Source organism: Passer montanus, unplaced genomic scaffold, assembly GCF_014805655.1.
Source record: "Passer montanus isolate IOZ18808 unplaced genomic scaffold, ASM1480565v1 scaffold20, whole genome shotgun sequence".
NCBI classification, from domain to species: Eukaryota; Metazoa; Chordata; class Aves; order Passeriformes; family Passeridae; genus Passer; species Passer montanus.
In genome coordinates this window covers 3,744,881-3,759,626 of record NW_024366592.1, presented here as the reverse complement: position 1 = coordinate 3,759,626, position 14,746 = coordinate 3,744,881, and the positions used below count along the sequence as shown (strand labels likewise).

The 14,746-nt window shown below is 38.0% G+C and overlaps 1 protein-coding gene across 11 annotated transcripts in view; it reads left to right on the top strand.

Moving 5' to 3' along the window:
• Window positions 1-14,746, top strand: part of ERC1 (ELKS/RAB6-interacting/CAST family member 1) — a 269,174-nt gene that overhangs the window by 169,386 nt on the left and 85,042 nt on the right. For all 11 annotated transcript variants that reach the window (XM_039707938.1, XM_039707939.1, XM_039707936.1 and 8 more), the window contains one exon: window positions 1,565-1,725. In XM_039707938.1, the coding sequence (XP_039563872.1) occupies window positions 1,565-1,725 (161 nt within the window). The remainder of the gene's footprint in view (window positions 1-1,564; window positions 1,726-14,746) is intronic.

Below are 14,746 nucleotides of genomic sequence, written 5' to 3'. Positions count from 1 at the left end.
AATGGACAGATTTTCTAATCTTGTTTTGTACACTAAACACTTATAAAACGGGGAAAGTTTGGTTATTATATCCATACTTACCAGTTTGGACTACTTGTCACTGAGGTTCTCCTTTGGGCTATTGATTACTAGATGAATTCTTGGCTGTACATTTTGAATAGTTTATGATAATTGCATATTTTAATTTTATTTAGTTTGCTAAGCATAAGAATACTACCTTTTGGCAGCTGCATTTGAAGGAAGTAGAAAGGCTTTCTGCAGTAAACTCTGCACAATGTCCGTGCTAGGTTTTTATAAATTTCCTAATTCTCAGTTGCAATGTTTCTTGCTCTGTCACCACTGAGGATGAAAAGCAGTCTTATTATCCATGTTTGTCCCGAGTCATTAGCTCTACTTTTAGGAGTACAGGATTTATTAAAGCATGTTACACACTTCCCTCCTACATCACCTATATAGCAAATGACAAACTCAACTCTCCTTGTAAAAACATGTACGTAGAAATTGAACTTGTTGTAAATTGAATAATTCACTTCCAGGATGGATCAGAGGTTGGCTGTTATGGAGGGATATAAAGGCAAGGTAGTGCTTGTGTTTGCATACTAAATTTATACATATACTTGATTTTGTGCGGCAGTGGCATCTGATTTTCTCCTATTGGAAGCACATTATAAAATCATTTATGAACACTTGGTTTTTGATGGAAAGAGAAAACCTACATGGAAGAAGTCAGTGAAAGTAGTGTGCACCATTGAGCTTTATTATAAAGTTACTAAAGCACATCCAGAGGCTTTTGAATGCTATATGTAGCTAGATTTAAGCATGTATTGTGATTTTAAATGTTAATTAGTGATAAATTCTACCTAAGACAGAACCTCTTCTGAGTGCAAAATAAAATTACTCTTCATTTGTGTAAAACGTGGCAGAATTTATAATCATGCTGTTTCTGAATCTTTCCAGTTTGCTGAAGATAAGAGCATTGTTCTGCTGTACTTCTCTGCCATCAGCAACTCTTTGAATGTCTTACATTGCTAAATCCCAACACATGCCTAAAAGCATTGTTCAAGTGGTATTTTGAGGGAAGTAGCCTCACATGTTCGTGGGAACCTATTCCTCTCCCTGCTTCAGAAATGTTACCTTTGTTCCTAAAGTTCACATGTAGTTTCTCTTCAGACAGCATTTACAGTGAAAGTGTTTTATCCTTTTGGTATGATACCAATGTGTTTCATTTAATACCTTGCATTTTTGTGGGTCAGCGTTAACATATGCAGGCCATCCTCTTATCCCTGTGGTACATTCTCTGAAACAGAAATACAGAAGAGTTGAAGGTTTGTATTTTAATGGTTATGTAACCAAACTAAGTGAACTCCCCAGCTGTAATGCTGCTTTGGTCAGGTGTAGACATGCTGTCCACAGCACTGGATGGTGCCTCCAGCCTGCAGAAGTGCTGAGTAGCATCCATTCCCTGGTAACATTTGTACTCCAATTCAGCTATGACATTCAGTAAGTTCCAGCTGGTCACACTGCATAATTTTTCTCTCCTCCTGTCTTCTCCAAAAATGTTTAGGTAGAGGAGCTGATGATGGCTATGGAGAAGGTCAAACAGGAGTTGGAGTCAATGAAAGCAAAATTGTCCTCTACACAACAGTCTTTGGCTGAGAAGGAAACCCATTTGACCAACCTACGAGCTGAAAGAAGGAAACATTTGGAGGAGGTCCTGGAAATGAAGTAAGTGTCTTCTTTTATTATTTGTAGGCTTGTTTTATTGATGTCTCTGCATTCCTTTCTGATCCTTGTTGTTCTAAAGACAGAGACATGGATATGTCTCTGCAGATAGCAGCTATCTGTAATGAGTCAAGCCTTCAGAGGTGACTTCTGACCAGGGATTACTGACATCACTTCCACACTTTCTCTAGAGCTCAAAAACATTTCTTCCTTTTGATTGTTTACAGTACACTTCTATTATTTGCACATCTTCAAAGATCCTAAGCAACTGTTGGGACTCAGTTGTTCTATATCTAATGAATGTGCCATCTTGCTTTGAGCAGCCTGTAACTACTTCCAGGTAAGGTGCAAGGCAGTACAGCAAATGACCAAAAAAAAGAGGGAGAAGATAAATATAATGTCAGGTATTTGTAATGTTAAAATCAGACTGCAGATTTCTGGTCTGCTCAAGTATTTTTCAAACTCATTCAGATGATTCATTAGCAGCAGTTTGAAGTTCTCTATCAGTCAAACTTTCTAATCATCCTTACACAAGGAAGCCTGGATAAAACCAAGCTTTGAGGAGGTGGGGAGAAGAGAGGGATTAGACTTCCCAGGCTTAAATACTTCCTAATTTCTGACTGTGCATTACAGATAAATAGTTATCCTTGGTTTAGGGAGACATGAATCCATTTAGTGCAATGATGGATGGTGCTGCCAGCAGTTCATTAGAAGCACTTTCAGTTGTTTAGCCAGCCCTGAAGAGAAGGAACATTTTTATTGGCAGGACTAGCAGTGGTTCCTCCACTGTGGTTTTGTGAGCCATTATTTATTTATTTAACTATTCTACACTGGTCTCTTTCCTTTCCTTTTTTTTTTTTTTTTATGAAAGGATAGAAAAACAGCTGTTACAAAATGGAAAGAGGTGGCTTAGATCTCGAAACTTTAACTTAGAACTGCTGTATAAAGTAGGCCAAGCCTCCCCAGCTTCATATTCAGCTACAACAGTTTGATCTAGACCTGGCATAAGGATGTTGGAAGACTGCAGTACTTAAAAGCCACACTTTTTATTTTTAATAAAAAAATTTATTGAGCTATAAATTTGACTGCCTTGAGAGTTGCTGTATGGGGGGATGGGAAGAATAGCTCTTTAGGTGATGTGGGAATCCAAAGCAACTGGAGATGTATCCCATTTCCAATCACTTGAGAGTACTTTCTTCTGCCAAACTGCTCTGCCAAACCTTCTCATTAAAATCTACGCACAGTGTACTGCATATCCTGAAATGTATTTGGAATTGTGTAGATCCTTTAATATAACTGCTCACTTCTAAATGATGACCTCTCTTACCTGTGTAAGTTATTGTTGGAAGGTTTTTGTACTGAAATGTGGTATCAGGTACTGCATGAACTGGTAGATCCATTGTACCTCAGAAGGAAGAAGAACTGGAGAGAATGGTAATGCTGTCAGCACATGGAGAGAAGGATGGAAAAAGCATTACGTTTGTATAGTTAACTAGCTGAGCATGTTTTAGTCATAGCTGGTCTGTCTTAAAGTTCTATAAAGCTGCCAAAGGCATCCAAACTTCAAAAACTCCCCCTCACCATGGGGCTCTGCTGCAAACAAGTCTCTACTGAGGACTCCCAGTCAATTAAATATCTTACTTTATATGTAAAAAGTATATTCTTTGTTACTCTGCATTCCCAGCCTATGTCTTTTATGAAAAGCACTCATTTGTTTTCTAGTTTTGCAAAAAGTTTCTCATGTTGTTGATGGATTTGCTACTATTTCAACTGAAAAATAACAGTAATTGAATGAGTGGGCAGTTTTGTGAAGCAATTAGCTGCTTTTTGAGGTCTTATGGAGGAAAAATAGTTGTTGTACAAATAGTATTCAAAGGGGTGAAGCAATATTGTTTCCTATGTTCTAGGGCATGTTTCAGTAGGAAAGTTTGAGGTGCTCAAAACCAGCATTGATGAAATTTGAGATTTGTTAGGGGTGTAGATTTAACAACCTAGGCCCTGCAGTCAGCAAATGGGGCTGGGGAGCAGACAAGAAAAAATAATTTAGGAAATGCTGCTTTAGGAGATTCCAGATATGGAGTGAAAGAAAGTGTTAAAGCAACAAGGGGACTCCAGAAAGTTACCTCTGGGTTTTAATAGGAAGTTGTTAGATATAATGCTAGTGAAAATACATGTTTAAAATACTGGGTTTTAGAGTAGAACTTGTGTTTACTACTGACTCTGTAACCCTGAGAAGATCATTTCACACTCTTTAGGGAATAGTGTGGTACTAGAATAGTTCAAGTGTGAAATATTCCATGCAAGAAATTTCACTCCTTGAAGAAATACTATGTATTTTGAAGCTCTCTTCCTTTAAGTTTAATATTTTCATTTTCTTTAAAAAAACTTTATTGCAAATAATTCTGAGAGGCAGATAATGGTCTCTATTTATATCACCAAACTTGATCTACTGTAGAGAAATACTAGTGAACTGCTAGGATTTTTGTTTTGTTATGTTTTCTTTAAGAAGTTCTAATGTTTCCATCATTCACAGCAAATCTTTTAAATTAGGCAGGAATAAAGTGCTGTCTACAGAGAAATCTCTGTTCTTTGTCCCATAAAAACCTGCTTAGGCTGAGCTGAGTTATAAACTGTTGAAAATCACCAGTTTTACTTTCTTTTTTTTTTCCCCCTGGTGTTGTCAGCAAATTTTGGCAGTGTGTGAAAATAGCCAAGCACAAACAGTCTAATCTGAGGCCGAGCTCCTGCAGTTGCCAAATCTGCAGCAGTGGATGCTGCACTTACAGGGAAGGGGAACAGACTCTGTGTCTGCATGGTTCTCTTACTGGACAGGCCTTTTGTTATGGTCAGAAGGACCAGAAGGGTCTTCCTAGTCATGTGCTTCAGGGTTGAAAAGTCCCAACTGGGGCATTCTCAAGGTGTTCTTTCAGACCTGGAAAATGATCCAATAGCCCTTTCCTGAATTATGCCTTCTCCTGCTAATTGCAATTGCTGCTAGCCCTATAATTCAAGGTATGAAGACTTACATAACAGAGTTGGCGCTTCAGAGTTGAATCTTTCATCCTGCTGGCTCACAACAGAAGGATTATTACTTCTCTGAGAATAATTTACTGTCCTCTTGTTTCTTGAAAAATAATCAAAATATTGCAGATGAATTAATTGTTATCACAGAAAATAATTTGTTTCAAAATCAAGCTGTCAGAAAACATCTTTTGGTTTCTTGTCTGACTGTACATGAGTAGTCTTTTGAGTATTTATCACAGTAGTTTTTAATGTCATGAGTTCATCCCACAGATAGTTTTTCTTTGATACAGAGTGGAGGCAGTGATCAGAAATGAACCAGGTTTGTGTAGCTCAGTGAGGCTGTTTATTGTGTGCCCTCCTTTCTTCATCTCAGAGCTGGAAGGCTTCTGAGAGCTACAGAGGGCCACTCATAAAAATGAGATGCCAGCCTAGGCAGGTCCATGCAGGAAGACTCTTCACCCACATCTCTGCTACAGTTTTCCTGCATGATAGGATTTTAAAATATTTGGTAGATGGAGAAGTCCACATCTTCATTTTCTGGCTCTCAGATAAGAGAGAATACAAAGGCCTGCACATGACCACTCACAACTAAAAATGAAGGCAGTGAAATGTGAGGTTGTTTATCTTGTGAAAAGTTCATCTTTCCAGCAATAAAGCAGCATTGTCTGGAGGTGTGAGTATGAAGCTGAAGTTGAAAGTAATCCAAAGAAACTGATTAATTGACACAGTTTATTTGCCAGAAAAGTAAAATCAGTTGATCCAAAATGAGGTGTGAGGTAATTTCAAGCCCTGCAAACAGTTTAACCAAACAAAAATACTTCAGGTTGTGTACACCCATGGTGAACAGAACTAAAAAAAAAAAGAATGTATCAGTGTCCATCCAACAATAACTTGTTGGCTCATCTGTACCTGTCTTCTTGGAAATTAAGGAATTTCCTGGTCTTTAAAGAAGTTATGGATATGCATATGGAATAAGAGCAGTACCCTAGAGCAGATGAACAGCTGTCTCCATAGTTTGAAACCCCTTTGGGTTTGTTGCCAGTGCCACAAAGCAGCAGCACATTACTGTCACATCAGCAAGGTGTGGCTTTCTAAGCCACATCACACTGAGCTGGGCTGACAGGCTTGGGGATCACTTGCTGTGTGATGGCAGCAGTGGTACCTGAACTTCTCCTGTGGTTACTTCATGTGCACTTAAATAAGCTGAAGTCCCACAGGGGGCACTCTGTGTCTGTAGGATTCACTGTCTGTTGCAAAGCTGAACAAGTGCATCCCTGTCAATGCCTTTTTCCTTCTGTTAGCTTTGGAATTTTCTTTTTAGTCTTTTTCAGGGCACACAGGGAAAATTAGCCTGCTAGTGTCCTGTTACCATTGTTTTCTCCTTTTTAATGTTTTGTCCTTTTCAAGCTTAAAATATTTGTTTATATATGCTTATTTTAATTCTATATTGTCACCCCCTTAAATTGTAACTACTTCAGTGCAAATAGTCTGAAATATGAAAAATAATCCATTTCTAACTACTAAACAATACAGGTGTTATGTTTAAATAATTCAAAATAGACTGACTTTGGAACTACTGTTAATCTTCAAGTGAATGGTACAGAATCCAATAGGAAAACTGAAATACAGCATGCAGATATATTGTGTGTCTTTTGAGGCTCAAGTTTATTGAAAGATCTTAGTTACCTGAAAACTTGGTGTCTTTTGCTACTATTTTTTAAAATTCGGATGAAAACTTAAGAGGAAACATAATCTCCTTCAAACTTTTTTTTCTCTTGGCAATTAAGGAACGTGTCCTGTTATCCTTTCTGTCTTCTTGTCTTGTCCACAAGCCTTCTGAGCACTCTGTGTCCTGACAGCCTGGCACACTGGTTCCAGTGCAACTCACACTAGCTGGCCTGAGCCATGGAAGCAAGCAGAAGAGTTTAACCCATTTTTGGGCAGTGCTACTAAACTGGTCAAGCAAATGTTTCACATAAGTGAATCTTGAATCTCAAAGTGTCACCGAGTGATAAAACTGCAAAGCAAAGACATGAACTTTTAGCAAAGCCTATATAGGCAAAATGCTCCATATGAGTACACACAGAATTGGATTGTTGTGGTCTACTCTGTTTCTTTAAGTATTTGGAAGTTATATTTACCTTCTCTAACTGGTTTGTTGTTATTCTTCACCTGCCTTGAAAATCTTTTCCTTCTGTAGCTTTTCAGATACTAAAACCTTGGTATGCTATGTCACAGTCGTGTTCTGTCTTGTGATAAAACCTCCTGTATCTCATTTTATCTCAAATTCTGTGGTCCCTGAGAACAATCTTGCAGACAGAAAGTATTGTACTATCTTAATGAGCCATGACAGGCCTGGAAGCAAAACCAACTGCTGAAAACTACACCAGGTGGTGTTAAAGCATTTTGCTCCACTCAGTAATTTCTATGACTATTGATGTTGTAGGGAGGAGTTGGGAAAAGAGGTCCAGTCATTAATTTCTGGAGAATTTAGCTACACTGTGCTCTTGTTCCCATGCCTTTCCATGGGAGGTTATTTTTCTGGGTATAATTCTTCAGGGACTGGGTTTAGTGTAAATGATCCCTTCAGTGTCATAGTTTTCAAAATGGTGAAAGAAAATTAAACCTCTTTCAAATGAGAATGTGAAAAATTCAGCATACAGGCTCTGTGTTAAAAATGTAGAGGTTTTGTCACGCTTTCATTTTCTATTAAGATATTGCAACATTCCTACAGAACCTCTCTGAAAGATCTCATCACTGGAGATTTTGGCATATATATACAGAGAGTACTAAAATGTATGATTTTTTCAGGCTTACACAATCCTGACTCTAGAGGATGAATACCCTTCTTGTCTTTTCTCAGTTTTGCTAGTCATGATTGCAAACCATCTTAGGGAACAGGTGCAGCACAAGAAAATTTCATGTTCTTTACTACCCAGAGGGCATTGCTTTGGTAAAAGTCTGGTTTTATCATAACCTGTATGCAGATCATGTTGTCTAAGAGAAAAAAAATGATGCATTTTTTTCTAGATAACCAAGTGCTAAATTGGTCGAGGAATAGGGAGAGTGATGGTTTTATGTTAATTAATATATAGAACAGATTGCTTGTAAGATAGCTCTGAGGGCACCAACATACTGCCTTCTGCTAACTAATTCTGTATGCCTTTGTTTTGTGTAATAAAATACACTCAGAAGTCCTGTCACAAGTAAAAGTTTATCTGTGTAATTTTCCCTTGGAAGTATGAATCCTCCATGTCACTTAGTTCTAGAACAACATTTAACAAAAGTACATTTCCAAGTTTTCTGTATGCGAAGACATTCTATATAATTCAGAAGAATTATTATATATATTTTATTATTATGTACAGAAGAAGCATAAATATGACTGTGATTTTTGTTTTAAAATGCAAGAGTGTTTTGGCTCAGGGTTGATAGCAAAAGTAGATTTCCTATGCTGGCTGTTTCAGCTGCATCAGTGATTCCTGTCGCCATCCCTAATCCAGTATAAGATTCTGGGGCTTCCAGGGGTGTTACTGAGCTAAACTAAATCAGGCACTTTTTACTCTCTGTTAAAGTCAAAAGAACCATGAGTTCCTTAGGGTGCTTTTTCCTCTTTTATAAATGTGAATTGTAAATAGTAATGCATATAAATCAACTCTGTGAGCACTACATATTTCATTAAATACAGTCAAGCTGTGGGTTAATAGAAGTTCCAAGTGAAAATATTATGGTATCTCATTGCATATATTGTAGATTTAATGTAGTGTGAACAATAGTAGCTTTGAGCAATTGTAAATCCCATCCGGACATCGTCAACATAGTTCAAAATACAAGGAGGGAACTCTCCAAGGGTGCATGTGCTTCCATGGTCACTGTGCATGTGCAAGTCACTCTTTTATTGGGTTTAAAATAACAGTGGAGCTTTGCAGGGTGTAGGTAATGCAAAGTCTAACTCCAGTCTGTTTTCTGGAGTGGAACAGAAATTCCTTTTTAAAAAAAAAAAAAAAAAAGTGAGGTCAATTTGCTTTAATTACAGAAATAACCTCTGAAGCAAGTAATTGCTTCCCTGCAATCCTACAACAAGTGGGAATTGAGTAAGAAAAATTGGAGAACTGAGTTAAGTTGTTGGCAGTACATACAATCTTTGTCTTTATACTGTATGGGAATGTCCATGATGTCTTTTTTGGTTTTTTCCCTTCCCAAACAATAGTTTTGATTTCTTTTAGGCAAAATAAGAAGCATCATCTGCAGGTCTGTGGAATTTCTGAGAAAGCTTCGTAGTGATAGGATTTGAGAATTGTTGGTTTGGGTTTGTCTGGTGGTACCTTGTGTGCAGTGAAAGTGGTTCCACGTAACTGCAGTCCAAAACATGAAAATTCACCAGAACTATTCATTTAGAAATCCTGAAAGATGACACTAAGCACTGTGAAGGTGTCTTTCTTTGAGGTATGATGCTTTCACTGCTATTAAGTCAGTTCTCCCCAGTTCAGTAGTTTTATAATAGTTTTCTGCAGATTGCAGGATGAAGAGAGCTCTTTCTGTACTAGGAGCTGGTGCATATAGAAACATAGGGAATTCTGAAAAATAATTTGACACAATATTATATTTATTGTTGCCTAAACCCCTTTTTCAGGTCTGCCTCAAGCACTAAATAGATATGGCTGTAGCTTCCCCTAGACCTATAGCTCTTTTTCAATCTTCGGCATTCTACAGCTTTAAAATCCACGTTGACTTGAAAACTACAGGATCACATTAGTTTATTTCCACTGTGTAATCTAGCAATCAGCTTTGCATGTGAGGCTAAACTAAATTATATAGTTTGTATTTGCTATACAATCAACTAGTTTGATTATTTAGTTTCATTTCATGAATAAAGATTTTAGATTTTAGTCCCCTGAGACTGTTGTGAAAAGATGACAACTGCAAGTTGCTTGCTATACAATCAACTAGTTTGATCATTTAGTTTCATTTCATGAATAAAGATTTTAGTCCCCCAAGACTGTTGTGAAAAGATGACAACTGAGCAGCAGGGGATTTCATCAGAAAATTATTGGAGTAAATGGTCAAAGATATATGTAAATGTTCAGAAAATACTAAAGTGTTGAATAGCAGTGAAATTAACTTGTTGTGACTAAATCATGACAAATCAACAGGGTGACCCCATATGTGAAGTCATAGTTTTGGTAATATAGCAGTTTTGATCTCAGGAGGATTTGTGCCATTGTCTTGCAGAACTGTCTCATCAAGAAGTAGAGATTGTATTCCTTATTAAACCACTACGAAGTGAATAAGTAGGTAGCTGGAAAAGAAAAAACAGTAATTTACTGTTGAAATGGAAACCTCTGTTCTGTGATGTCTTTAGAGGTCTCTCTCAAGCCTGCTGCTGTTCAAACTGTCCATAATGAAGTGGACTTTTGGCTGACAAGCCAAAGCCCAAGGGTCTGTGTTGCCAGAATGCCCTGGTGGGTGTTCAGGTGATTTATGGAACAAGATGAGACTTGAAACAGATCTCAGTAAAGTGAGGAGGAATTCTAGGAAGGTCTGACAAGCCAAAGCCCAAGGGTCTGTGTTGCTAGAATGCCCTGGTGGGTGTTCAGGTGATTTGGGGAACAAGATGGGATTCAAACTGATGTCAGTAAAGTGAGGAGGGGTTCTAGGAAGGCTTTTACATCAGCATATCACAAATAGCTTAAATACAGCTGAGTGTGCTTTGGGGGTACTTTAGGTGATGGTGAAGGTGGAGACTGTGTTATCTTGCAGTTTTTGTGATTCTTCAGCACAAGTCATGCATTTTCCTTACTGAATGTCTGTAGGAAAAATGTGTCCTGTAAAAATGTGTTATATGCCTGAGCTGGTTCCTCAGGTCATATGGGCTCAGTTCTGTCTGTTAATATTCTCTTTGGTTTGCAGGTTCAATTTCTAAAGAGAAACTTTGCTTTTGTAGGTAATTCATGTTGAGTATTCTCCATGCAAAGGAAACTTCTTTATTTATTAGAAGGAATAGAAATAATTCAGTTTGTTGGTTCAAGGTAGCTGCAAAACTTTTGCTGTCTTTCAAGCCCCCATTAGGCAGGAAACCTGAAAGGGTTAAGACTCACTAGGTTATAAAGAATGCCAGGGATATCTTCTTATATTTGTAAAAAGCCTTTATTTCATCTAGCCACACTTTCATCAAAAATGTTAATAATACAACTATAAATAATAATATTTTTCAGTTTAGTTCTTTTCACCAAAGGATTTTACATTTCAAAGTAATCTTTTTAAAATAAAAACAGAGAAATGGCATTGTTGTTTCTCAAAGGAGTAAACTGAAAAGCAAAACATGAAGTGACTTGTTCACCCATGTCCACAGAACTCAGAGATGTCAGGAATTAAAATCTGAAGATACTGGGTTTGTAGATTTTTTTTATGTCTTAACAGTTTGAGACACAAATGTTTCATGGGAAATGTTGTGCATGTAAGATACATAGTTCTTCATGTATTTCTCTCTTATAGCATGTTCTCATACAGATCATTTGTACATCTTCATTTTTTGTTTTATTTGTCTGTACCCAAAGTTGAGTATGTATTTCTTGCCACTTCAGTGCTGTAATTGGAGAGAAGCAGTCTGTTCTGTTTTGCTGAGCTGATCTTTGGATTTATCTTGCTTACTAGAGTCTCATTGTTAGTGAGGGCTCTGGTTTTCAGTTTGAAAAATTAGATTAATTTAGCCAGGAGATGTTAATTTTGAAGAAAAACAAATACATTTTTGCCTTGCCTTTAAAAATGTGAAGCTGGCTTTGGAGTGCAGTTTCATAGATTTTGTGACAAATGAGGCAAGAAATAAATTGGCAAACTCCCTATGTCCAAAGTATAGTGGTACAGTGTGCTCTCTAATTCTCAGCCCCAAAGATCTCAGCAGAGGCCACAAATTAAACAAAGTCAAAACTAATCAACTTTACAATCAAAACACAATTATTAAGGCTTTCATTTACTACAAAGAAGAAGTTGTGAAAGAGGCACTGGAGCAAGTTCTTTTGTGCAGTAAGGGAAAATCAACAGCAAGGTGTCAAACAGAAAAATGAAACCCTGCAGGTGAGGTCTTTGGAGCCAGAAGAAACCAGCACTAATGCAGAAATGCAAGTAAACTGTTGGAGAATGGAAAAGGTGTTTGGTGCTGAGCTGCAGAGGGTGTCAGTGTGGACCTTGGCCCAGACAGAGAAGGCTGTGGACTAAAGCAGTGCTCTGGGGTCAGGCACACCCTGGGAATGATGTCCTTTGAGGCTGCCCTGCAGGGCTCCCAGCTGCTGGAGCTTCTGCCTCCTCTGCAGCATGGGAACAGCATTCCCTGTATGCCAGGTGGATGTCAGGGATGCCTGGACACACCATAGCAGACAAGGACCTCTCTTTATACATTTTGTGCCCTTGTTTTGGGAGACAGGCTGCTCCATGTTGATTCATGACATGCATGGATGCATCCTCATTGTCTGTATTACACAGATACTGAATTTCTTCTTCTGTTTGATGGGCAAATACAATCTCAGTGCAGCTTAAATACAACTAAGTATAACAACTTCATCTTTAGTTGCCTGTTCCTGAAAGAGAACTTGTAGGCTTTTAACAAAAATAGTTTTAGAGGGACACAAATTGCTTTGGGCAGCTATATGGTTTTCATGTCAGTGCTACAAATAGCATAAAAACTTTATTCCCGTACATGGGAGATGCAGTCTTTTAATAGATGTCTATTCTACTTTCATTTTACTAACTCTTAAAGTGGCATTAATATATAAGTAGTGTGGTAAGTTATGCCTAATATTTTGTAGAGTACACCTGCCTTAGTCCAGCTGTGGTTACACATTTTTGTGGTGCAGACACTCCCATGGCTGCAGTGTGCATGCATCACTGGTGTTTTGTTTGACTTGCCTAGTGTATGGGTCATTTTTATTTTATAAATAAGTATATTTAATTTTCTGTAGACTCTGATAAGCTCTCTAAGTTTCTTAGAAGATTAATGATTTAATGAAAATATTATGTATTTTCAAGGTAGGAATACTTTTTAAGATCTGTCAAGTTGTAGTCTGATGCATGGAATAAAACCCTCAGCTCTTCAGAGTTGCTTTACCCCCTCTTCCCAGTGCCAGGCCAGTTTGGAAACAATTGTACATCAAACAGAAGACCATCATAATGAAATGACTGCTTGGTAGAGATGGAAAATTTAACTCCTTATGACCAACAGTCACAGATTTTCAGTTAAACTTTCATTCCCATTCTGTATACTGATATGGCTGGTCTGGAGCATACACAGTAAAGGACAAAATCTACCTTTCAGGTGCTCTATTCCCGAGGAAATCCTAGAAGTCTTAGAAAAAAACTTTAAAAAATACTAACTGTAGGAATGCACCAAAAAAAAAGCTCTTATTCCTCTTTGGAATTCATGCACTGCCCATTTTTCTAGTTTATGTCTTAACTACGTATTTTGATTTCAGGTAAGAGTTAGGACAGCTTAGAGGAAGTATTTCATTACCTAACTTCCCAGCACCTCAGCTGAGGTTGGTGACAGTCTGCTGGGACTTGGAAATACACACCTATACCTTTCATGAACAAGAGGAGTTTGCTGATCAAAATGGGTTACAGTAACTTGTCTCCACATTCTAGGAATAGACTTTTTTTTTTTTTAAATTGTGCAGCCTTCTATAATTTCAGTTTGTGCTGTGGCCCTTAGTTCTCATTATGATACTTGACAAGATATAACACTTTGCATCTAAAAATGCTAAAGCAGTTGCAAAGTCCACGTTAACTCCTGAAATAAGCCTTTGGGGGGAAAAAAGTGTTTATCTTATTTAGGAATAAGGGAAACTCAACACAGAAAAATGCAAATGGCATGAATAAATTGTCTAAGCAACTTAGACAATTTATTATCTAGTTGCACTCAAATAATTTAACTGCATCTTGCACTCCCAAAATAAGATTTTATTTGCTGTTGCAAATTAACAGAGAGTTGTTATTCAAGTGTTGTTTAAAGGGCAGTATTGAAATTAATTTTCTTGTTCATGATAGAAAATTGTTTTGAATAGGACAGAGACCAGGAGATACACAGTGAGGTTCTTTCCTATCTTCTCTGTTTCCCAAGTCTCCACTTCCTTTCCTTTGGTTGGTCTTCAGAACTTTGTTCTCTGCCTACCAGTGATGGTCTCTGATTTACATTGGACTCAAAAAATGTTGTTAAGACTTCCACCATTCTACACACAAGATGTATGCTGGATAAGAAAGGAGCTCATTGCCAGCTTTGAGGTGCTATTGATCCCTTATTTGTTGGTTCTGAGGAGAACAGCACTGTGCTGTCTGAGCCTAGGAGCCTACTGCCATTTCTGGAGCACTGGATTGCCCCACTGGACTTCCAGAAGGTGCCTCATCCAGAAGGTTCCTCTTCAGAAAGGCATGGATCTTCCTTTTCTTTTGTTTTGCCTCCTGTCTTTCATATCCTGGGGCAGTTCATGTAAAACAGGGTACCATTAATTGGGCAGTGCATTCCCAAGGCAGGCACCTAGAAAAACTGAATCATCACAGTTCCCATCAGCATCACTTAGGGGGACAGGGCTGCAGTCTGCTCTGGCAGCTTCTCAGCACTGACAGGACACTCACCATCACTTAAGATGACTTCTCACATCCCAGAATTTGACACTGTAAGCACACTGTGCTGCAAGACCTCACAGCTTCCACAGAACTTCTGTCATCTCCTTGAGCCCCACTAAAAGGTCACATTCAGGTACACAGGGCTTCCCAGGCTCACTGGAATTAGGAGTCATTGTTTGCATGACTTTGGATCATGGACTTGCTTAGGAACTTTGGAATGATCCCAAAACACAGTCGAGCCACTTCTGCACTATAGGCTAGTCACCATCACTGAGGCTAAAAGGATCTTTTAATGAGATGTTTCTTCTTCATATTTTGGAAGAGTATTTTATTCCTAAAACACTGCTCGTAGTTGACTCTTTCATTGTCCCCTTTGAGGATGCTACAG